Source organism: Telopea speciosissima, chromosome 9, assembly GCF_018873765.1.
Source record: "Telopea speciosissima isolate NSW1024214 ecotype Mountain lineage chromosome 9, Tspe_v1, whole genome shotgun sequence".
Taxonomy (NCBI): Eukaryota; Viridiplantae; Streptophyta; class Magnoliopsida; order Proteales; family Proteaceae; genus Telopea; species Telopea speciosissima.
The window spans coordinates 18,874,276-18,899,251 of NC_057924.1; the positions used below are offsets into that span (position 1 = coordinate 18,874,276).

Below are 24,976 nucleotides of genomic sequence, written 5' to 3' on the forward strand. Positions count from 1 at the left end.
TATTACAATTTTATCACTGTCCGTACCAATCCACCGATATGGGATCGGTCAGGAATTGGTCAAGAAATGGTATTGGTCTCCACCGATATTGATACTAATGGATGAAAAATTCTTTGTAGTGCAGGCATATGGCGGTGCACTGCAGTGCGGTCTTGAGAGCTCGACACGTGGAAGAAGCTTCATCCAATGGTGCGAGCTCGATGGAATACAGTTTTTTTTTCTTTTTTCTTGAGCTCGGCACCGTTGGATGTCACATCTTCCACATGTCGAGCTCTCAAGCCCGCACTGCAAAAGATTTTTTTTCCGATATGAATCGGCTGATCCGATACCGATTCCTCCGACTGATAATGTAGGTGACACCATGATACAGTGATAGGCCTCAACGAAGGCCCAAACGTTCGGACCAAGCCCAGCCCAAGCTACCTATTGCAGAATTGCAGATGTGATATGATCAAATGTGCATCGCGCGTTTGGCTGAGTTGAATCAGTTCAACGGTAACGGAAAGTCAATAAACAATCGCAGGCGGGAACGCCGATGGAAACGAGCTTCTTCAACATCGTCTCTCTCGTCTCTACCTGTTTGCTCTTCGTTTCCTCTTCTGAGTCTCTACTCCCAACTACACCTTTTCTCGGAATTCACCCTCAAGGTTCTCTCTCTCTTTCTCCTCGTAAGTTCGTGTAGGCGCACGTTACAGAATAGGCTTAGTGTTTCCCCTAATTTCAAGTAAATTTTCGTCGATTCAGAGGAAATTTATTTCAAGTCAGAGGTGATCAAGTGCAAGGACGGATCCAAATCCTTCACCAGGGACAGGCTCAATGACGGTTTCTGCGACTGTATCGATGGAACTGACGAGCCAGGTAACTATTTATACCCTAATCTCACTTCATTACAACATTTATAGCTGCAATATTTGGATTTCGTTTTTTTTATTGCTTTGAATTTGAAGTAATTTCTATATTCAGTGACCATTTAGGAAAACCTTTCCTTTTAATTATCTATTTGTACTTGGTTCTTTTGGATCCATATCCGCTGGAATATAGTTTTGAATGATCATTACACTGGCGTATGTTGATTGAATAGCCAATTCACATCTCAAGTTAGAAAATGAAATCATGCATGTTACCTTTGCCTTTTAACATCCTTTTTGTAGCTCATGTTATTTAATAGGAGTAAATTAGTTGTCAATTGAGGATGCCAAGTTAGTATTTTCTGTGTGTCCAAGAAAGCTATATTTGGCAAGTTGTCAGTTTTTACTAAAGTTTGTTCTATCACCTTTCTATGTATTTCATGGGTCAAATCTTGCACATTTGGCATGATAGTGGAGCCATCTGTCAGGATATTCTCTATCGTTCCTATGAATCCAGGATCAATTTCAGGTCATTTTTGGAAAGTTGTGGAAAGATGATGGCACGTTCTTGATATAATTTTTCTTTTTTGGTTGACAAAATGGACACAAGTTCGGTGGGGTGGACAGGAGTGCAACTCCTGCACTCCTATTTCTGCTCTGTGGTCTACGATTTGTGGAAAGGGAAGAGGACACCCTGCATTGATCAGGTGTCAAACTTGGGACTGCAATTCAATTGTAAGCATTACCTTGTATTCCACATTGTCCCTAATGGTTTCAACGAGCTCAGAATTGTAGCAAGACCCTTTTTTTTTGGGTTCTACATTTTTTTTGCATTATTTTGACACATGTGAGATTCTGATTGGACTTAAACTTTGTACGCAAGTAGGAGAGAGTGGGACCCACCTGAATATGGCCCCCATCCTGACCTGCCATGTGGCAGATATGGACTGGTGGTGGTGCAACTCTGCTGCCTTGTACCTGCTCACCCTTTGGTTGTTGACCATAAATAGGAACTTGAATAGAGTATTTTCTATAAATATGAAGTGATGGAATGGTGTTGCAAAGAATTTGAGATTTTGAATTGTGAATGAAGTTTATTTGATGCAGCTTCTAAGAAGAAGAGAGAAGACTTTGGCCTGCATGTGGTTTTCTTTTGATAATTAGGAGAGTAATCAACTGTCTGGTTGTGGGATTAGTTAACTTAGTTTAGAAGTTATTTTGCTAATTGAATTCTATTTGTTGTCCTAGAATTAGTAGGTATTGTGTTGTACTTTTCCTTTTCAGTTTATGATTGTTTCTAAGGAGTCCTAGAAGGATTAGGATAATACTATAGCTTCGGCAGGTGGGCTTCAGTCTCGGTATAAGATCAGTCTTAGGAATTCCAAATCTGTGATTGATTGGTTCTTTCTATGGATAGATGTAAGGCTTTAAGCCAAATCCGTGATTCCTAATTCTAATAAAGTCCAGGTTTTTTAGCTGCTTTGTTGTATAACAGTTGCAGTGCTTTCTTGGTGAATCCTGGTGTCTTGCAGGTGGATTCCTGTTCTCTTTCTTTCTTCTATTTTCAATTTTGTTTATTCCATTCCCAGGTCATTACTCTCATCCTTCAGAGTCTTGTGGCTCTGCTGTTTCTATCTGGTTTTCGAGTTTGCTTTAAGTGGCTATATCTCTCTTGTTACTGATCAGAATTCATTCAAATTTTTTATTTCGGATTCTATTCTGGAAAAATCTGAGTTCGACTTATTCTAATTCCAATTCCTGCTACTTGCCCTGTTTTCCCATTAGCTTTCGGACCCTCCACTGCACCCACTGATTGATCTCAGTTTTCCACCATATTTTTCCATCAACTAGATTCATCAGAGAGGACCACTTGACCAGGATTTCAGGCCTATCTGACCAGTCCTCTGATAATTATTAATTGCTTCTATAGTACTTTTATTCTGGAATTTTTGGTTCTAGTTCTCTGCTTTAGAGAGCCAATTTTGCAGATCATCTCTTAGGTTCTATTATAAAAAAGGGCGTACCCAGTGCACGAGGCTCCCGCCATTGCGGGGTCTGGGGAGGGTCATAATGTACGCAGCCTTACTCCTGCTTTCACAGAGAAGCTGTTTCCAGACTTGAACCCGTGACCACTTGGTCACAATGGAGCAACCTTTACCGTTGCACCAAGGCCCACCCTCTCTCTTAGGTTTTATTCTAGAGGCTGAAAATCAGATTTGTCATTATTATTTTAAAGGAAGCTATGAGGTTTTTTTTTTTTGTTTTTCCAGTGAGAGTTGTGGTTCCTAATTCCTAGACAGTGTACTTCATATAAAATTGTTTAAGATAAAAATTAAATCAATATTCAAGTAAGTGGCCTATTCTTCTTTTTTTTTTTTTTTGGGGGGGGGGGGGGTTGTTATGTTAAAGGTACAAGGCTTATTCCTCTACTTACAATTCTTGTCTTAGATTTCTTCCAGTTTTAGTTTTCTATTTATCTTTACCTTAAGCTGTGAGGTGAAATATGTGACCTAAAATCTCCTATTCCTAAGCTTCCAATGGTATAAGCCATGCCGTAGAGCTATACACCCTAAAACCACTGAATTCTCATCTGTCCTGTGTGACTAGGTACTAAAATTTAGTGGCCGATCTTCAATGTTATGGATTATGGTTCGAGTACAAAGTCAAATCAATCTCTGAACCTAACAATTATTGTCAAGACATGCTAACAAAAAGGTTCCATAATGGGCAGGTATACAAGCAACACCTCCTCTGCAGAAAGAAAATTGAAGGCACTGTTAAGTTGTGTGCATATACCACAATACCACATGATTATTTATGTCTAATCCCCTGCGATACAGTTGGCATCTAGTCTATCTAGTCTTTTGGTTGTACTCATGATAGGGGGAGTGCCCTCTATTGTGGTATGTTATGTTTAGTTAGTTTCCTTCTTTGTTTATGGTTGCTTGTAATCAATGTTGTACTCTTATTAGGATTCCTACTAAGAGTACAATAGCTATTAGTAAAAAAAATAAGGGCATACCCAGTGCAGGAGTCTCCTGCCACTGCAGGATCTAGGGAGGGTTATAAATATGAAGGGCAGAACACGATGTACAATTCAATTCATTCTATCGTGTTCTGCAGTTCCCTATTCTTCCTCTTCCATTGTCTCCCTCCTCTCTCTCTCTCTCATCTGCTAACTTTGTTCTGGCCTAATTATTTGTTTATCTTTGGTTAAATGGTATCAGAGCTAACATAATCAGTCTTCACCCTCATCGAATCCTGGTTTGATAGTCCCTTATGGACTGCGTGTTTGGTTGCGGCAACCTATGCTGCCTACAGTACATCTAAGGTTCTAGTTGCTAATTATATGAAGAAAAACTAGAGTCCTTTTGCATCTACTATGTTTATCGTGCCTTCCATAGGGTTATTCATCAACTGGAATCAAGATTAATCTATATAGAAGCTGGCAGCATCTTTACTCTGGATTTTTTTTTTCTGGCAGTATGGACATCTGCTTTATTCTTACATCCAGCCAGCAGATCCATATCATCTTTTTGGAGGTTTGTTCACCCCATTGGTATGGCCACTCGGTCAAGGTTTCAAGCCCATCAGAGCTCCTGATTTTTTTGGTACTAAGTCTTCTCTCTACTGCTGGGCGATACCCTGTTTTAGGGAGATTTTGAAGAACTATAGTTTCTGAAGTTAATTTGGATCTGCCCAACAGATCCCTCTGAGTTTTAGGGTATTGCTGCGCTACTATAACAGGTCACTCGACCTCTGTTTTGTGTCAATCTGACGCCTAAATTAGATCCTGTTTTCAAATCACCCAAATTCTGGGTTTGGTTATATTCAGATTACTGTGTTGCTGGTCTCTGGAACTGCATCTAATTCTTTCAATATTGAGGGGTATATATTCCCTATTGGTCCTCTATATATTCTTCAAATTTGGAGATCTATCTATCAGGTTTTCAGATGCTGATTGGAACAGATTTTGTTTACTGACCTGAGGTGCTTTACCTGGTCCTATCAGCTTCTCTTATTGGCTGTCTTATCCAGTTGTGTCCCAGTGTGCATGATGGCTGATCCCAAATCTCCCTCGAACACTTTTAATATCCAGATTACTACCATTAAACTCAATGGAGTTTCCAATTATTTGTTATGGGCTCAGGCCGTTCAGGTTTACATTTATGCTAAGGGGAAGATGCAGTATCTTACATCTGAACTACCCTTGGCTGATTCTAAAGATCCCTCTACGATCACAGCTTATGAGGAGTGGATTGTGAGACTTCCATCATTAAAATATGGTTATGGAATAGTATGGATCCCGTTATCGCCGCTAATGTCATGTTCCACACCACTATGAAAGGAGTTTGGGATGACTTACAAGAAAGCTTCTCTTAGGCGAAGAATATGTCTTGGACTTATGACTTATATAAGCAAATGTTTAACTTCAAACAGGGGGACGAATCTTTGAATGAGTTATTCAACATTTTTAAGGGTATTCTTGAAGAACTTTAGATTCATCAATCTCTTATTACTGATCTGGAACAGTTGAAGATTCAGTTGGCAGAATTTCATGTGGCTAAGTTTTTGGCCGGATTAAATCCTGACTATCAGTTTGTTGAGGGCCAACTCCTTGTTGGAGAGAAGGTGCCTTCACTCAATGAGACTTTTGCCCGTCTTCAACGTATGGTTACTCCTTCTTGAGCTGACAACTTACCTTCTCCCAAAGAAGGGTTTGCATTTGTTGTTAGCCATGGTCAAGGTTCTACCTTCTTTGGGAGAGGTTGTGGCTCATGGAGAGGTCGTGGTTGTGGTACAGGTGGACAACAAACTGATCAATTCCTTTTTTGGAGACGCCGCTCTTGCTTTTGCCTTTGGAGCTTCTTCATTAGGGTCTGTGTCTCGAGACGACTACAATTAAATACTTAAACGTCTCCAACAGCTTGAGTCACCCACAGCTGCCTCCTCATCCACAACCACTTTGGCCCATACATTTACATCAGCAGTCCTTACATCCACATCTTTCACACCATGGATAATTGATTCTGGTTCCTCTACCGATATGACTGGTAAGTTAGAATTATTCTCTTCTTTGTTTAAAGTTCATAACTCTTCACTTGTCATTCTTGCTAATGGATACTCTACCCATGTGACCAGTCACGGTACAATTTCACCTACTTCATTCATTGTCTTCTATTCTTCATGTACTTCAATTTCCGTTAAGCCTTTTGTTAGTTAGTCAACTTACTAAATCTCTTAACTGCTCTGCCTCCTATCCTCTAATTGTGTGTTTGGGGACCTTCAGACTAGGAGAACGATTGGTGGTGGGCTTGACTACCAAGCTCCAGCATTCACTTTGAGTGTGATTTGTGAAGCCTGTGAACTCGGGAAGCATCGATTATCTTTCCCTAATCGTAGTGTGTCTAGAAGTTAGTTTTTATTTTCTTTAGTTCATTCTGATATTTGGGGTCCCTTTCGTGTCAAAAAAAAAGTTAGGCTTCTCTTATTTTGTCACTTTTGTGGACGATTATTCCCGGCTAACTTAGTTATATTTGTTGAATGATCTTTCAAAGTTTCTTTCTGTTTTTAAAGATTTTATGATGAAATAAAGACCCCGTTTGATGCTTCCATTAAAAATTTTCGGTTTGATAATGCTCTTGAATACACTCAATGTGAAATTTCTAACTTTTGTTCTGCTCATAGAATGATTCATCAAACGAGTTGCTCTTATACCCCACAACAAAATGGGGTTGCTGAATATAAAAATAGACATTTATTGGAGGTTGCTCGATCTCTTATGATCATATGTGTTGATATTTGTTATTATAGGGGCAAAACAGTCTTTGTTTTTTATGTTTATTTTTGTCATTAGTAGGGTCGATTATGTAAGGGCATACTTGTCCTTTTATGTCCTTTTTCTACATTCTATTATATTAATATAAGGGAGTAGACCTGCGGCAGATTCTCTAATTCTGTCCGCAGGTCCTCTCCTCTTTTGAGACTTGCGGAAATCTCTCTTCCTTCTCCTCTTCTTCTTCTCCTTGTCTCCATGCTCTGATCTGGTTATTAATCTCTGGTTTACTAACAATATGCATGTACCCAAACATTTTAAGTGTGATGCCGTTCCCACCACCTATTATTTGATCAAAAGCATTCCCTCTTTTGTGCTAGCTAACCGTTCCCCTTTGTCTATTTTGTTTCCAAACTCTCCCTTATTTGCTTTGCTGCCTCAAGTTTTTGGCTGCATGTGCTTTGTTCATATTTTACAAGCTCAGGTTGATAAGTTCTCCTAGGGCTGTCAAGTGTGTTTTTCTTGGTTACTCTAGAACACAGAAAAACTCATCGGTAGTTTGTCAGCGCTGATGTCACCTTGTTTGAAAATACTTCATATTTCCCCTCCTGCGACTAGCTCTTTTATTGATACAGACGTTGGCCGTGCACTTCCTCTTCCTGTACTTGTGCCTTTTGATGATGCTCTAGCTACTACTACGTTTGTACCATTGAAAGTGTATCAGCAGCATAAGAAGACACTTTTAGACAGTGCTGCCTCTTTCAATTTAATGTAGTCCTAGATAGATAGGAGATCTACTAGGAGCCAACAAAACCAGGACCTGCTGAACTGCTGGTTCGATGGGGGCAGAATTGAGGTTTTGGGTCAAATTTAGGGTTAGGGTTAAGGTAATAGGGATGTGTCTTATATGGTAGCTGGGCAGGTTTAGAGGAGTCTAAAGAGCTAGGTTTAATGATGTTTGAATAAGAAACTCAAAATCAGAAAATTAGGGTTTCGGGTTTTGGGTTTTGGGAAATGTTAGAGTGAGGAGATCTAGGGTTTAGGTTAGGAATTTTGGGCAAGGGCTTGGGTCGAGCTTCCCTAATGGTGAGGGGAAAATTCGATCCAAGTTTGGACAGATTCTGATGGTGGGATTAGGCTAAGTTGTATTTAAGGTTTTGGGGAATTAATGGGAGATGAGGGGATTTAGGGTTTAAGTGATAGGATGGTCTGAGGTTAAGCCGTTAAGGTCGAGTGGAGGGAATGATGTGAAGGAGCTGTGGTCAAAATATGGATGGATTTTGATGAGGGAATAGTGCTGGACAGAATGTAGATGGTCTAGGGTTTAGTGGATCAATTGGGTTTATTGGTGGAATGATGATGAGGATCGATGGGGCTAGGTTTAGAGGATTAGGAGAAGAAGGGTAATGGCTAACAATGTCAAATACTTACTTGGAGTTGCAGGTCTTAAAAGGCAGCAGCTTGAAGATTAGAAATAGGTCCTCCCGATCTACAAGATGCAAGGACTCAACTGGAGATCCACCAGTCCCTTCACCTTGATATTACTCACAAGGCAACACTCAATAGAGCAAGGCAGCAGCAGCTATGGCAGCAAGCAGAGAATATTTTTTGAAGTCTGAATTGTGAGGGGAAGCCTCCCACAATTGCTTTATTTATAACTTGGAGGCCAATGGCCTAAATCCTATTCAACCTAGGAATTTGAATCACTAGGCTGATTCCTATTACAAAAACAAATCACTCCCCCTACAGAAATCGTGGAGGTGGGACAACTTAAATAAAAAGCTAAAACAACTTAAATAAAAGATTCTCTAACAACCAATAGAATTAAATCACTTAGGTTGGACCATGGTCTGAACAGGCCCTATTCCTAGGGCTTCTTCTTCTTATTCTTGCGGATGTAGGCCCTTGGATCTGCATCACAATTCCTTCTACTCCACAGCCTACCACAGAGTTGGAACCTCCAACTAAAGCTCCTACTTCCTCGCCTTCTGCTGACTTATCAGTTTCTCTTCGCAAAGGTACCCGTTTTTGCACTCAGAAATCCTTTATTGCTTACCTTGTTGAAAATTTTGTTTCTATATTTCACCTTCCATCTCCATTACATAACTTTTCTTTCTCATTGTCTACTAACTCCATTCCTAAAAATCATAATGAGGCTTTATCTCAGCCTGGGTGGAAGGTGGCTATGGAAACAAAAAATGTATGCCTTGTTATCTAGACAGACATGGACCTTAGTGGATTTGTCTCCAGGAAAAGATCTTGTGCGGTTTCGCTGGGTGTACACAATTAATTACAATCCAGATGGCTCAGTTGGAAGGCTTACGACACGATTGGTTGTGAAGGGTTATACTCAGACTTATGGTGTGGATTACTTCTCACATGCTGCTCGTCTTAATTCAGTACGTGTCCTTATCTCCTTAGTTGTGAACTTAGACTGGCCTCTATATCAGTTGGATATCAAGAATGCCTTCTTATTTGACGATCTCTATGAGGAGGTGTAAATAGAGCAATCTCCAGGGGAATTCTCACAGAGTCTATAAACTACACAAGACATTTTATGGTTTAAAATAGTAACCTAGAGCTTGGTTCGACAAGTTCAATTCAAATGTTACCGGTGCGGATTCTCACAATGTTATTCTGATCACCATGTTTTTGTTCGGCACGGGGACTCTTCGATGACATTATTATATCTAGGGATGATACATCAAGGATTACAGTGGTAAACACTTATCTACATCACCACTTTTAGATGAAAGACTTGGATGCCCTCAGGTATTTTCTTGGTATTGAATACGAAGTAAGAAAGATATCAGTCTATCACAGAGAAAATATGTGTTAGACCTCCTGTTTGAGATTGGTATGATTGCTTTTGAACCATTTGATACTCCTATGGATCCACACCAAAAGTTTGGGACAAGGAATGATGAGGAATTTGAGGACAAGCAACTATATAGGAGGTTAGTTGGGAAGTTAATTTATCTGACTGTTACTAGACCTGGTATATCCTTTGTTGTTGGTGTTATTAGCCAGTTTATGCAATCACCTAAGAAGACTCATTGGGAGGCAACATGTTATATCTTAAGGTACACCTAGCATATTGATCTAGTTGATTTTTTTGATGTAGACTCGGCTGGTTCTGATGGTGATAGGAGATCTACCACAGCGTATTGCACATTTATTGGTGGCAATCTTGTCACGTGGAGAAGCAAGAAGCAAACGATTGTGGCTAGATCCAATGTTGAGGTTGAGTATAGGGCTATGGCTCATACTGCAAAGGTTTAAAGTATCAATATCGGTATTGGGTATCGTATAAGAAGGGTGATTTTAAGAGATGTATCGTATCGTATTGGAGAGATGCAAGATACGCTAGACACGTATGGAAATGGTCAAGAAACATATGGAACTGCTTAGGATGTATGCAAAACACATTTTTGAAGCATAAAACACTCTGAATAAGTAATATGTAAAATATATAATGCATAAAGAGGAGAACAAAATACGAATTGACAAGTGCATTCAATTGATTATATATATAAAGATGTGGTTTCTTACATGTACTAATACCAATTTTTTTAGATATGGTATCGTATCGTGTCGGTACTTTAAAAATAAGATACATATCGGTTAGTATTGGTGGACACGGAAGGATACTTTAAGCCTTGACTGCAGCTGAATTGATGTGGTTGAAATCACTGCTCCAAGAGTTGGGGTTTCCGGTAACTAAACCTATGAAGATGTATTGCAATAATTAAGTTGCTATCTACATGACTACATTGCCAATAATCCAGTATTTCATGAAAGGACTAAACACATTGAAGTCGATTGTCACTTTGTGCCGAATGCAGTTATGCGGAAGTTAATTGTTACTCCATTCGTTTCCTTTGCAGATTAACTGGGTGACATGTTTACCAAGCCTCTATTTAATCCTGCCTTTTGGAAAGACTATTCCAAGCTGGGCATGGGTGATTTATGTGCTCCAGCTTTAGGGGGAGTGTTATGTGCATATACCAAAGGGGTATTTATGTCTAATCCCCTATGATATAGTTGGCATCTAGTCTATCTAATCTTTTGTTGTAATTATTATAGGGGGAGTGTCCTCTATCTTGATATGTTTAGTCAGTTTCCTTCTTTGTTTATGGTTGCTTGTAATTAGTGTTAAACTCGAAGTAGGATTCCTACTAAGAGTACAGTAGCCATTAGTTTTATAAATAAAAAGGGTGGAACACGTTTGACAATTCAATTCATTCTATCATGTTCTGCAGTTCCCTCTCCTTCCTCTCCCATCATCTCTCTTGTTCTTCTCTCTCTCTCTCATCTTCTAACTTTGGTGTGGACTGGTTATTTGTTTGTCTTTGGTTACAGGCACAGAAGCCAGCTACTCAAAAGTAATAATATAAGCCTATTTGGACCTAAAACAGGGATGTGTGCACCCTCAGATTACCCTAAAATAAAAAAACAGATGAACAATATACTCCAAGCCTTGAGGTACCCTGTTGGCCTAGCCACCATGGTGGACTCATTCTTGACGATTCTAGTATGTCTTTCTAAAAATAAAACCCAACCATTAGCAAAAGGAAGATCCTCTGATTTGGTTTTTCTAAAGCACCAGAAGAATTTTTTTTTTAATTTTTTTATTTTAATTCTGCCCCGGAACATTGGTGAGGTTGATCAACTTTCTTCAAGTAGTCTGAAGAATTCTGAATAAGACAGTCTTTGACCATAGCATCTCTCACTGCATTTGTTATTGACCTTGGAGGGTTTTTTCAAGCATGTTGGTGACTTAAATTGAATCCTTTATTTTGTTCAGTGAAGTCTACACGGGGTGTCTGAATTCACTAAAATAAATAAGAGAAGTACATGGTAGAATTAATAAGAAGGGCTGTAACCTAGCGCTTGACCCGCTTTTCTGAGGGGTGAGTTGGGGTCAATACTCACCTTCAGCATTTTTTGAACCATGTCTTAACACTGTCAGACCAAGCTTTTACCATCACCCAAGCAACAGCCCCTTAAAAAAAAGATGATAGAATCTTTGTCAGAATTTTACATTTAAAACCTTGTTGCATTTATTGTCTGACAGAATTTGAGCTCATAATTTGCCTAACTCATTAGATGAGTCCATTTTGACTAGATAATGTATTTGTGGGGCAATACATTTTCATTGTGTACTTAACTGGATTTTCCAAGCTATCTAATGTCATTATTGGTCAGTGGGTCTCATGGCAAGTTATTCTGTCAATGTAGGTACTTCAGCCTGTCCTGCGAGCAAATTTTACTGCAGAAATGTTGGAAACACTCCTCAGGTGTTGTTTTCTTCCCGAGTGAATGACCATTTTTGTGGTAAGGATTCAAAAGAATTAATTTTCCCTTCTATTTCATAAGTTCTTATTAAGACGATTTATTGAAGTTTGTTAGTGTATTTCTTTCGAATTAAAGGATATAATGTGCGGACAGAGCATCATTGATTGGTCTTCCCTGTACGTGTGAGTTAGTCCTTCATTGAAATCATTAAAGTTGTGCGTCACCTCTTCGACAGCCTATATTGAAACATTACACTGATTGGTAGTTGCTTTCAAATCCAAACCAGCTTTGAGTAAATAGAAGGAAAGGTAATGTAGTCCTAGATAGGTAGGAGACTTACTAGGAGCCAAACAATAGGATCAAATAACAAAAGGGGCTGCTGGTTCGAATGGACAGCACTAGGATTTAGGTCAATTCTTAGGGTTTGGTTGGATATTGGGAAAGGGGTTTATAGGGTATTAATGGGCAGGTCTAGGGGGTCAATATGGTATAAAAAGGTTAGGATTTGGATGAGTTTTGAAATTCTGTAATTTTGGGTAGAATTGAATTTTAGGGTTTTGAGTTTGGGTTTTAATGGAGCAAGGAGATGAAGGGGTTAGAGTGGGAGTTTGGGGCTGAAACTTGGATCGAGTGTCAACAATGATGTAAGGGATGTATGCTGAAAGTTTGGTTTGAAACTGATGGACAGATTCGAAGTTATGGAGGTTTCCTAGTAGAAGTAAGAGAGGGGTAAAACTGTAATTTCAGACAATCGGCTGGATGGATGGGGCTGAAATTTGAATTGAGTCTCTCTTAGGGTTTGAGGAAGACTCGATCAAATTTTTAGCAGGTTCTAATGGTTAGATTTGGCTGAGCAGAATTCTCACGAAAATCACCTTGTATGTGACCTTCTAGAAGGAAGAAGAATAGTTGCAGAATTTCTTACTTGTTGCAGGTCTTCAATGGCAGCAACTTTGAAGATGAACAATGGGGTCTCTCGATCTTCACGATGCAAGGAGATAAGTAGCAGCCCTCCCGATCTTCACGATGCAAGGAGTCGATTGGAGATCCACCAATCCCTTCCACCTTGAGATCTACAAGGATATACACTCACAAAGAGCAGCAGCAGTAATGGCAGCAAGCATAAAGCTAATTTTTATTAATCAAATTCGTATGTAATGCTGGCCTCACTTACAAACTTATATAGAAGACTCAAAAATAGACTTAGATACTAAAAAGGAATGGCCTAACCCTATCCCTAACCTATTAGGCAACTTAAACTAACTAGAAAACTAAAATACTAAAAGAAATAGACTCAAAACATAGCTGGACTAGAGTCCTAATCCAGCCCAACTTACATCACATGACCACTTAACCAAGTCACATGATCACTTAAATTGAACCAATTGGATGCAACCAATTTGAACCGGTTCAATTAAAAAACATAAAAATAAACTAAGTATTGGGCTAATCCCGTATGCAACCTATATACCCCTAGTTTAGGCTCATTAAAGTGGCCTAATACATAGAAAACCCTTGGGAACAAAGGCCCAACATGTATGTAACCCAACCCTAGACTTATTCCTAATAAAAGAAGCCCAGTTTGGTGATAAATCTGCATCAAAAGGTGAAACTTATGTAGTGGTGCAGTGTATTTATGTGGAATTACAATCAAGTTTATTTAAACATCTTGTCGAAGTCTGTGACCTTTGAATTGACAGACCTGGATTCTAACCACTCTCACTTTTTTAGCTTCTGACCTTTAACTCTGACTAACCTTGACAGCCAAAAGGTTAGGCAGGGGGTAGAATAGGGTTTAATAATAATAATTGGAATGACTCAAGGAGTACTACAAAAGGTTAACATCTAGTCTATACAGTGGGTGGGTTAGGTTGCATCTTTGGTTGATTTTGGGTTTCCCGTAGTTTAAATTTTCTGACTATCATTTATGTGGAGTTGAAAGCCCCAAAAACTACTTGATGCTGGATCTAGGGATAGGACACATTGGATGACCTGGTGTTTGTAGTTTGCCAGTTTAATTTTCAAAGGAACGGGTCCAACTTCAGTTAGTTGATAACTTGTCAGTTCAACCTGGAGCATATCGGTGATCTTGAGTCCCAGATGCTTTTAATTGATATCAGAAACACGTTATCTGATGCAGGAGGATCCCTGAGAAGAATTTTTGTGGTTCAAATGTTCGATATAGACCATTAGTTTGAGGTTGGAGTTTGGGATCATGGTATTACAGAAAATTAGATTATTCCATCACTCCCTTTGGATCTATATCTAGGGGATCAAAACTCATTGTTTTATTTTTATTTTGGTTCCATTTGAAAGCTTATTGATTCATCTTTCCTATGAGACCAAGATCCTTCAACGCCAAGCTATATTTGGAAAGTGATAATTGACTTTCTAATAAAATATCAATCTGTGGCAGGATTACCATTTTAGGAAAATCTAATTAGATTATGAGTCCTATTTTGGGTTTATTGGTAAATTTGCTCGGTGCAGTAGCGCAGTAGTTTGATTGGTCCATGAGCGCTGACACAAACCAGAACCAACCAATGGATGAGCCGAATGGAGAGTAAGCTGATCTACGTGGGAAGATCTACTCATTCAAAGAGAAAACGCACCAAAGGGTTGTTTAACCTATAAACTTCCTTTTCTTGAGTAATGTTTGGGCTTGTTGGAGGCATAGTTTGAGAACTCGGTTTCGCCCTGCCAAAAAACCGAGTTGGTGCATTTTTTGTTTTTGAACTCGGTTGATGGTTTCGGTGGGTTTTTGACCTAGTTTGGTCATGAAAGTTGGCATATAGCCTATTTTGGGCCATTTAAATACAATGGCACTATCAGATTTTGAAAAATCAAAGTCCAAATAGGAGATTGACTTGGTGGGAAACCAGGACAGACACTTATTTATGCCTAATATCATTTAAGTAAATGAACTAATATTTGTTTTACTTAAGATATTATTCATAAATAAGCAAATACTCCCTATTTGAATCCAATAAAAATAGTTAAAAAATAAAATTCCAAAAGGATACAAAGTCAACCCCCCAGGTCAAGAACAAAAACTGGATTTTCGACGGTAGGTGCAATTTTCAACTTTCTAATGCTGGGGTTTTTCTCAAATCTAAAAATTCCATAAATCTTGTTATTGGATTCAAATAGGGGGTATTTGCTTATTTATGAATAATATCTTAAGTAAAACATTTACTTAAATGATATTAGGCATAAATAAGTGTCTGTCCTGGTTTCTGGCATAAGTAAGTGTCTGTCCTGCTTTCTAGCATAAATAAGTGTCTTTATACCAAGGTTTGCATAAATAGGTGTCTATATACCAAGGTTTCCCACCGAGACCACCGAGATCTCAGCGAGATGGCCGAGACATTGCAACTCTTCATTTCGCCTTCAATCTCGTCTCGGTTTTTTCAAAAACCGAAATATTACTGAGATCTCAGTGAGTTCTTGAACTATGGTTGGAGGACAGATCTCGTTACATACTAAAAGGATTTTGATCGCCGCTTTGGAACTACCTACCATGAACCTTCTACCCCAAAATCCCACTACGTAGAGTCCATAGGAGGTTGCAGGATGGGAACTATCGGGGCAACACCCTACCAAACTACCAAGTATTAGATTTATTTGTTTAGGAAAGGGGGCTTAACACTCATAGTTCTTGCTAAGTTGTAATTTGAGTCAAATTAGCAATTCTAGACCTCTAGGAAGAATCAAAAGGTCAAACTCGTGTAGGGAATTAGGGGTCTGATTATTACCTACATAAAGCATTGTAATGAGCATATTTTGAGTGGAATTTTTTAGTTTTTTGGTGATGGGTAACAAAATGGTTTTCTTCCAAGTGGTTTGATGGTCAACCATATTTTTATACATGGTGAGCAAACCTATCTCTTTTTCTTTCTTTTATTCTGTTCATGGTTCTCTTTTCACTCATTACCTCCAGATTATCTAAATTTACCTGCATCATTTGTTTTGGCCCGTCTTGGTCTTTGTCAAAAGAGACTGAATCTCTACGGAGAATTTATGGCTAGAGCCTACTAGGGCTTGTACGACTCAGCATGATATCTATGCATACATAATCCAGACCATGAGTTTTTTCTCTATTTATTTGAATGGTCATTCATTTAGATTCAAAGAGCTCCAAAAGATAGGTCATAGATCATATGGGTGTGATCAAGATGATTTTGGATCCTAGCAATCTTTTGGTGGCACCCCTCCCAATGGCAAGTTAAGGGGCGTACCCAGTGCACGAGGCTCCTGCCACTGTGGGGTCTAGGGAGGGTCATAATGTATGCAGCCTTACCCCTGTTTCGCAGAGAGGCTGTTTCCAGAAACTCAAACCCGTGACCAGTTGATCACAATGGAGCAACCTAACCATTGCACCAAGTTCCACCCTCTCCCAATGGCAATTTCTGGTCCTCTAAACATGATACATGTGGTGAGTTATCGTTGGAATCAATTATCATATCGTATAGGTCTGATATGTGTTCGTATTGGCATGAGGCACCGATACGATGCTTTACAGATACAAAACATATATATATATATATTATGTATTTTTGAATTTTCTATTTCTGGGTAAATAAAAAAAATGTAAAATCTTGTGCTGATGGGTGTTAATTTGTCTAAAACTTATCTGTAGAGAATGAAATACATGATCCCCGTTAATTGAAGTATTTTTTCTATTTTTTGTTATGTTTTGTCTATTACGGGTGAATAAAAATTGAAAAAATGAAATATGTGTAAAAGATACTGCAAATGAGTGTAAGTGTATACGAAATTATATATGAACCAACTCATAACTCTCTATGGTATTAGAACATGTAAGAAATCTCATCTTTATACATAATCAATTGAATGCACCTGACTTTTAATACTTTGTTCTCCTTTTTATACATGGTATATCTTTATATAGTGCATAATAGGGTATTTTATGCTTCAAAAAACTGTATTTTGCATATACCCTAAGGATTTCCATGCGTTTACTGACCATTTACATGCGTATCTTTAGCATATCTTGCATCTCTCTGATACAATATAATACATCTCTTAAAATCACCCTACTCCCAATACGCTGACAGATATCGACACTTACACCTTGTGTAGACCCACTTACAAGTCCAAGATGTTCGGTATTATACTTCATATTTACATAATTTAAGAATTATTGTCTGTGTTTGTTTTTTTATTGTTTGGCCTTCTCTGGATCAACTCCTTCTTAGATTGCTGTGATGGCAGTGATGAGTATGACCATGGTATCAATTGTCCAAACACATGCTTCAAAGATGGGAACACTTTGCAGAAGAATGATAACAACTTGGTAAGACCTCATCTGGTTAGTGTTGATGCAAGGGAAGCTAGTGGTAGAATGAGCTTGGAGGATCTGATTCAGAAACTAAAAGGTACTTGTAGTTTTTGAGAATTTTGACACAGCTTAAACCCCATCTATAATGTTTAAATTGACATTTGTGTGTCCAGAGTTGAAGATAGTAGTGGTGGGAGAGGTGGTTCTTTTCAGCTGTGTGATGGCTTTCCTACTTTTCCGGCGGCGTATCAAGTCTGGAAGAAGAAGAAGAAGACATCGTTGAAGGAATCCATCTGTGATCTCTTTCAACTCTTTTACTTTTACCTTGTAATTACACTACCCAATTTTCATATTGTAAATTATTCTCATCAGCTAAGGATCTTGTAAAGGTGATATCTTTCGCAATTGAGTTTTCCCATGAAAGTGACTCAGATTGAACTACATAGATTGGCATACAGCAGTTAAAGTAACTTTTGCAAAAATGATCTACAGCTGAGAATTCTAGATCCTCCAAGGCAATGAGGACCTCAAGTTGGAAATCAAGTGCATCAGATTTGCTCTACACTGTTTCTGTTCTCAAGTTGAGGAGCAAGATTAGATTATGTATGGAGTAAGCTCGATAGCTTTTAGTCACTAAAGTTGTCTCCGTGATACTTTTCTTATCTTCGACTTTTTGTTTGGGTTCAATCATGGATTACTTGGGTCTGATGGACCCATGAAAGGGTTTTAGATCCCTCCCCTCATCCCCCCCCCCCCAAGAAAAAAAAAGAGACCAACACCAATGATAGAGCCTAAAGTATTCTCATCATCTAGATTGCTTCCTTTTCATTAAGGAGGGTCATTTCTCATGGTTGGAACCTTTCTTTTGTTTTTCTTCAGAAATCGCATAGAACTTTTGATGAATTTTTTTTTTCTCCTGGGATTGACACACAAAAAAAAAATAAAAAAATTACATTTTTCAATTTATACTTTGGGAAATCACTTTCTTTATATTTTCTGATGTGCAATATCAAAATTTTATGCGTTACCTTTTAGCCCAATTTTGGCTGCCTTCATAGATGATAAAATTTTGCATGTTTATTGAGCTTTGAAGCTTCTCTCCTTTTGCACCATGTGTATAGCATTAGTAAGTTGGATGTGAGGATGTTGCTTGACTCCCCCTTCAAACAATCTTTTCTAGTCCTCGGGATATAGCTGCGGTAAAAAGTTGTAAGAATATTCTAAAGCATATTTAATGAAGATAAAGAAGTTTTGTTATGCTCTGTTTGTTTTAATGTAAAATGCTAATTTTTTTTCAGAAAATTGATTTTTTATTAAATTTACATAGACATTATTCTAAAAGCCTTACAGGATTTCTTAAAAAAATCACTTGTACAATTCCTTACAGTCTTTTAACTCCATAATTTTTAGATAAATAATAAAATTTAGGACGTAGCTGTCACCAGCTAACTGTTTCTCCCAAAAAGAAAAAATATTTTCAGTATTTTACAGTAAAATAAATGTCGTCTTACACTCTTACTGTACCATTTACAAAGGTGAGTGTTGAGATATTAATGTAATGGTCTATGGTATATGATCTACATGTATGTACACCAGGTCACAACTCAGTAAACATGGGACCTTTATCCGCTGCTGTATGCATCGTGCGGCGCAGCAGCGACCATGTGTGCACAGTGGGGTCCGCTGTGACACATGACTGCTGCTGCGCCGCACGATGCCCACAGCAGCGTTCCAGTTACAGCAGCGGATAAAAATTCGTAAACATGTTGGTAGTTCTTTTTTACGAATTATTGACATAATAATAGAAGGGAAAATCAGCCCCTTATTTTAAACATCTGACACTGAACAAGAAGTCTAAAGGGTTTTATGAAATTTGCTTGAAGGAGATGAGCGTTATACTTCCATTCCTTGAGCTTTTGACTGATTTGCAGCTTGGCAACAATGAATCTGTTGCGTCCAAGCCTTTTCAGCTTGTCCATATGGTTAAGAATCTTATACATCATAATTATACTGTCAAAACTTACAGTATCAACACTAATTAAGGGCTTTTTGTTGTTATTTGTTCTTCATTTGGGACCCAATCTAGATTTTGTCATGAAGACAACAAACTCTCCAAGTAATCACTCCCAAGGTCCTGAAACTCCAGTACATCAAATTCATTCCATAACATCTGCTCCACATTAGCTAGTTTCTTCCATGCAGGTTGCTCGATCATCGGCGTAGTCTGAACATTCTGTTCCCACTCTCTAGCAGCTCTTGTTTGTGGATTAGGAGTCACTTCCCTGCATTCTGAACTTGCCTGTGAAGGTGTTGAGGAACAATTCACAGAATGTGTGTCTGCTTCCATAGCCTCTGCAACAATCTCCAGTGGAAAATTGAGGTAAGTCCGGGGACCTCTAATCCTCAAAGCAGCTTTATCATAAGCAAGGGCAGCTTCTTCAACGGTATTGAATGTCCCAAGCCAAACCCGAACTCCTTTTCTTGATGAGTCCCTTATCTCTGCCGCATACTTACCCCACGGTCGCCTCCTCACTCCTCTGAAGTGTCTGGTTGCCACCTTCTCAGCTTTGACAGGATTTGGTTTTGGAGTTGAAGTAACTGCACTACAATCTGAATCAAGATTGTTGGAGGGTTCGGTATTGTTTGCAGACTGAGTTCCATTGAGCAGTTCCTCCCAGCTTTCATCTCCCATAGATATCCATCTCCCTAGACTGGGAAGCCTCTGTAGAACTTCCACTGACCCATCTCTCCCAACTAGATATGTTAGCTCCTCCCAAACTTGGTTTGATGTGGGTGCCTTCTTCAGTTCTCCTCCAGGTGCATTTCCACTGATAAAATTGGCCCATACATTCTCTAGGAGTCCATCGGGGGCTGCGTGGTACTCGAGTTCGATGGCCATGTCACCTCTTCTTTGCAAAATGATTTGGAGGAGACAGCTGATTGGTAATTGAGAAATATATAAAGCCATAGACATCTCTTTGATTGGAACAGCTCATCTTTATCTTATTCCATGAGTGTGAACTGAGCAAGAAACTTATGCTTCTCAGTTCATACAAGACAATGGACTAGCTTAATTCATGGAGGATACTTGGATTCAAACAATAAAAGAAAGAGGATAAATATCATTTTTTAGGATCATTTGTTGACTTATGTGGTAGCTAGTACTGATCATTATGAGGTGTATACTATGCATCCTGTATCATGATAATTAGATAAGGAATACTGAGACAAAGAGTAGAAAATCAGCTGGATTATTCTTTACTTTATAATTTTTCAAAAGCTTAAGAATTCAGCTTGACCATGTACACCCTCAAGTTTTGTTTATTGGTTTGTAGGTGTTGCTTTACTGTCAAGGGTAAGGGCTTATTTACTTTTGAAGAAGAGGTGGTGGAGGGGGAAGGGTTTTTGAGAGGTTTTGCATCATTTCTTCCCAGATACTTAATCATAATTTGGACTTTCTAAGATAACTTGTTCTCATGGAAACACTTTGCATTAAAAGTCTAAAGTGCAGTTCTTTCTAGACATTCTCTTTTTCTCCTAATTGTGTTCTTAATTAAGTATTATCTTCTCCTGGGTTTTAGCATGATATGTTGCATTGCAATTGTGGTCATAGTAACTGTGCCCATACCATACTTGTTAAATCATATATGGGAGGTAGTTTTCTGTCCGGGAGTGCGGTCTACGTCAGCACCCCAATGAGTTTATCTCTCTTCTCCTCAAAACAAGGGGGCAGAGGTGTCTTTTCATATGGGGAGGGGAGAGATAGACTCATGGGAATGCTGGCGTAGGCCACACTACCAGACAGTTATTTTTCCCATCATTATGTATGTATATATGCTTAGCACTGATAATCCATTTCCATCACTTGATTCAGAAAAGTTGATCTTTGAATACCAGTGTATGATAGCTCTGGTTGTATTCTCTTCTAACAGATGAGACACAGATTGACACTAAATGGCACAAACACTGTCTTGTGCCTCAAGCATTACCTGCCTTGATCCAAGGAAGATTTGGAGTTTTAGAAGCAGAATTAAACAGCCAATAGCTGTAGGTTGAGAAGATTGTTCTTGAAGAAAGATGATAATATATTCAATGTTTTATACATCGAATTCCATGTATTTAAGAGTGGTATCTAGACTTTGATAGGGGGAAGAAAGCCTGAGAATCGGTGAGATATTGAGAATGTCTGGTGGTTTAATCAATGCAGTTGTTGTTGATGTAATCTTTTTTTTTAAATTGATTTTGCGTGTCTTGCCAACCAAATGAGGTCAACTTTGCGTAACTCCTAATTTAGTGGCTGGAAAAGGTCTCTTGACAACATGGAATCTAGGTTTTCAGTGTGGCTTTAGGTTCTGTTTGGATATTGAGGCTGATAAAAGTCTAATTCAAATGTTCAACTCTAGATGACCATGCAAAAGGATCTTTTAGGCTATGTTTGGATGCTAAGAAAAGAAAATAAAAAAATAAAAAAAATTTTGAATTTGAGGAGAGAGAGATAGAGACAAAAATCAATCATTGAATCATTATTATGATGAGTTTGGATGTGGGTCTGGTTTTTTTTTTTCTTTCAAAGATTTCTCAAGCTTTGGTTGAATTTTTTTTCTCATCCTCCAAGATATTGCTTTCATTTTTTTAGGATTCTTAAGCTTCTGACAGTTGTAAATTGATACATAAATTGCAGTAAAACACTGTTTTATTTGTTGTGCACATCTTTTCAAATGATGGAGAAGGGTTAATTATAATCCTTTTGGATATATGTGTCCATCAAACCCTAATTAAGTATTAATTTGTAGGAAAAAAGAACGCCTTGACACAAGATATGATGACATTACTGTCCCACCCTTTGTGAAATCAGATATCCCACTCATAGTTAGCAAAAACGGGAACGGAAAAAAACGGAGTCCTACGGTATGGGTTTTAAATGGTAAAAATTTACAAACGGACGGTCAAATAAAACGGTCAAAAAAATAGAGAACGATAAAAAACGGAAAATGGACGGTATGGGTTTTAAACATTTATATTTTAAAAAGAAACGGCACTATTATCATATAAATTGATGAATTTTTATTTGAAATATATATTTCTATTTTTGGTATCCATGCATTGACCTTGAGTTGAAGGTGATATCATGAAAAATGTAGGCCTTCGAGTCATCTTGCGTCGGTGAAAGAATCAAACCGATCAGAGTTCGGGAGAGAAAAATATGGTCAGTTAAGTCTAAGGTCTTAAAAACGCCAAAAAAAAAATGGGAACTTGTTTTTTGCCATTTTTTACTGTTTGTTTGGGTAACATACGACAAAACGTGTTTAAAACGGAGTTTTCAATGCGTTTTTGCTAACAGTGTTTCCACTCATGTTAATGTTGCTGCAAGTGCTCTCATTGGCCCCCGTGTTGGCGTAGGGACTACATGACTGGACAACAATCGCTTACCCTAATTAGGGACAGTATTGGGTATACAATTTTAAGGGTGATATGTTGTCCTATGGTCATACAAATGCCCACAATTAGGGACAGTATTGGGTATACTATTTATAGGATTGTCATGTTGTATATTTTTCGGAATGTGATTCAAGAATATAGATATAAGCATTCATATTGATGCGTGTTGGACATGTTCATTACAAGAACCTTGTATGAATCACCACTAGTTATTTATGTAATAAGGTTCTCTAATAGTTACTTTTGTCTTCATACCTGAGAAGTTTCTATCGTTGCAGGCTTACTTTATAAGCCTTGGTTTACCAATGGTTGATGTCTACACTAGTTATATTTCGGTAGCCTAGATTCATGATGTGTAACTATGAGTGAAGGATATACTCAACATAGAATCTACTTCCCGATAAGAGAGAATATCCTGAGAGAATTTATAGAAAATGATTGGACGAAATCTGAGTTTGATGGTAGTTTTATAAACTCTTTACAAACGTACTTAAATATTATTATTATTATCATTAAATAATTATATTTAAAATTTGTTTTATAAATGTTTTATGTCCAATCAATGGTCGAGATTCTCTATATTGACTATTTCGATGGATTAGGGTTTTCGACGGTTGTATTTTTCATACCCGAAAATCCATTATGCCATGTTGTTGAAGTGGAGGGATTTAAATGTAATATTTTCTAACTCAAGGGTTCACATGTTATTTTCAACTGTTGTTGTACCTATTATTAATTAGTGTTATTTACTGGGTAAATAATACTAATTGCTACTCATCTTGAGGAACCTCAATGAGGCACCCTATAGGGTCACACCACTTAGCTGACACACTTAGCATAGGAGATTGTTGGATGACAATATATAAATATATAGCTAGGTAGGAGAGACTCATACTACATCACTGTTACCTACCAACTTTAGGATTTAGATTTTCAAAAATATGGTAGTCTCTTTCTTCAAGTTTTGAGAGCTATGGTTTGTGAAACCTTAATTCGATAAGAACATCTCCAATATCTTGATCTCTGTCGCCCGTGCAAAGTAACTAGCTCAGTGCTGTAATCCTTCAGAGAACTTGCACTTTTAGCTTTTAAGGTTATCGTAACCTCATTGCATATGTTTTGTTTTTTTATCAAATCCGTATTGCACGTTCCACGATATGAGGATGCAAAAATTTTCTCAAACATTTTCTATCGCCAACAAGTGGTATCAGAACTTGGGATTGTCATATAAGCTAGAGAATGCAAAATTTATTTTTTTTATATATACATAATAACATGCAATGTTGTTACATAAAAAAATTGGATTATCTGCTCATGCCTTGTATGATCAAGAAAGATGATTTTTTTCCTACAAGTTAAACTGGTATCACCAGTAGTGAAGGAAAACTTAATCCTTAAGCAATAACCGAAAAAATAAAAGAACATCCAAAAAAAAATAAAAATAAAAGGATCGAGTTTTCCTCAACCACGATCATCAAGGCTGTCAGATTGTATCCATAGGGTATCGTACAATAGTGGGGGTTAATTTCGACCATTGATAAATAAGAGAAATATTTATGGTCATAATGGTTGTATAGTTATGGTGAAGAAAAAAAATTTCTAAAAGAAAAAACTGGAGAAGGCATTTTTTGTGGAACAGAGAGTTGGGTAATATAATGGTCGAATAAATAGCTAGGGAGGAAAGAGACACTTGTTGAATAATATACACCAAAATACCGTAGGGGTATTCTGATCTTTTTCAGCTTTTATTTTATGTTTTATGTATTGCTTAGTAAAGTCGACTAAGCTAGGGGTACTTCTGTCCTTCGGATGTAATCCTTGATTTTATAAATATAAGGCTTGCTTGGTCTAATCGATCATTCAATCATTACAATACTAATTATTTTGTTAACATGGTATCAGAGCCAATTCTCTAATCTAGGTTATACAGAACTGATCGTGTCGTTAACCGGTCAAAAATAAAACCCTAAATTAATCTAGCAAGTAGCAAGTAAGGGGTCGATCTACGGGAAACTGAAAGGCTAAATTACTAAGATGATTAGATGAAAGTGATGAAAATTAAAATACATTAAATTTGATTTTTAAACTAAGAACAAAATAAACAAATCTAAGCTAACAACGATATGCAAATACGGGAGAAGACTACCTTTAGGGTTTGAATCTCTAATGGGTTGTTATTCAATTCGGTTGTATGCTTCAGTTTATTATAACCACAGGCCTAATAATATCACAGAATGTAGGGTTTCTCCTAAGTATGGACTATCTTGAGGAGTACTATCGTCCTTCGCTTATAGGGCTTGACACACTTAGTTC

The 24,976-nt window shown here is 37.9% G+C and overlaps 2 protein-coding genes across 4 annotated transcripts; one reads left to right on the forward strand and one right to left on the reverse strand.

The window, feature by feature from the left end:
* The first annotated feature begins 483 nt into the window (after nucleotides 1-483).
* LOC122639275 (glucosidase 2 subunit beta-like) lies at nucleotides 484-18,358 on the forward strand. Of its 3 annotated transcripts, XR_006329491.1 has the most exons (6): nucleotides 484-647; nucleotides 745-858; nucleotides 11,866-11,961; nucleotides 17,142-17,321; nucleotides 17,398-17,578; nucleotides 18,346-18,358. XR_006329491.1 is itself a non-coding variant. In XM_043832091.1 (5 exons), exons 1-5 carry the CDS (start codon nucleotides 536-538, stop codon nucleotides 17,505-17,507), a joined length of 612 nt encoding a protein of 203 aa, XP_043688026.1. In that variant the 5' UTR covers nucleotides 485-535; the 3' UTR covers nucleotides 17,508-17,739. The 3 variants fall into 3 exon arrangements, 2 of the variants coding, with proteins under 2 accessions (XP_043688026.1, XP_043688027.1); XM_043832091.1 differs by lacking the exon at nucleotides 18,346-18,358 and having other exon boundaries at nucleotides 485-647; nucleotides 17,398-17,739; XM_043832092.1 differs by lacking the exons at nucleotides 484-647; nucleotides 18,346-18,358 and having other exon boundaries at nucleotides 679-858; nucleotides 11,866-11,924; nucleotides 17,158-17,321; nucleotides 17,398-17,739.
* An 802-nt stretch (nucleotides 18,359-19,160) lies between these two features.
* On the reverse strand, nucleotides 19,161-20,123 carry LOC122640859 (ethylene-responsive transcription factor ERF091). Its single transcript, XM_043834121.1, has one exon. It carries the CDS (start codon nucleotides 20,121-20,123, stop codon nucleotides 19,317-19,319), a length of 807 nt encoding a protein of 268 aa, XP_043690056.1. The 3' UTR covers nucleotides 19,161-19,316.
* Between the last annotated feature and the right edge of the window lie 4,853 nt (nucleotides 20,124-24,976).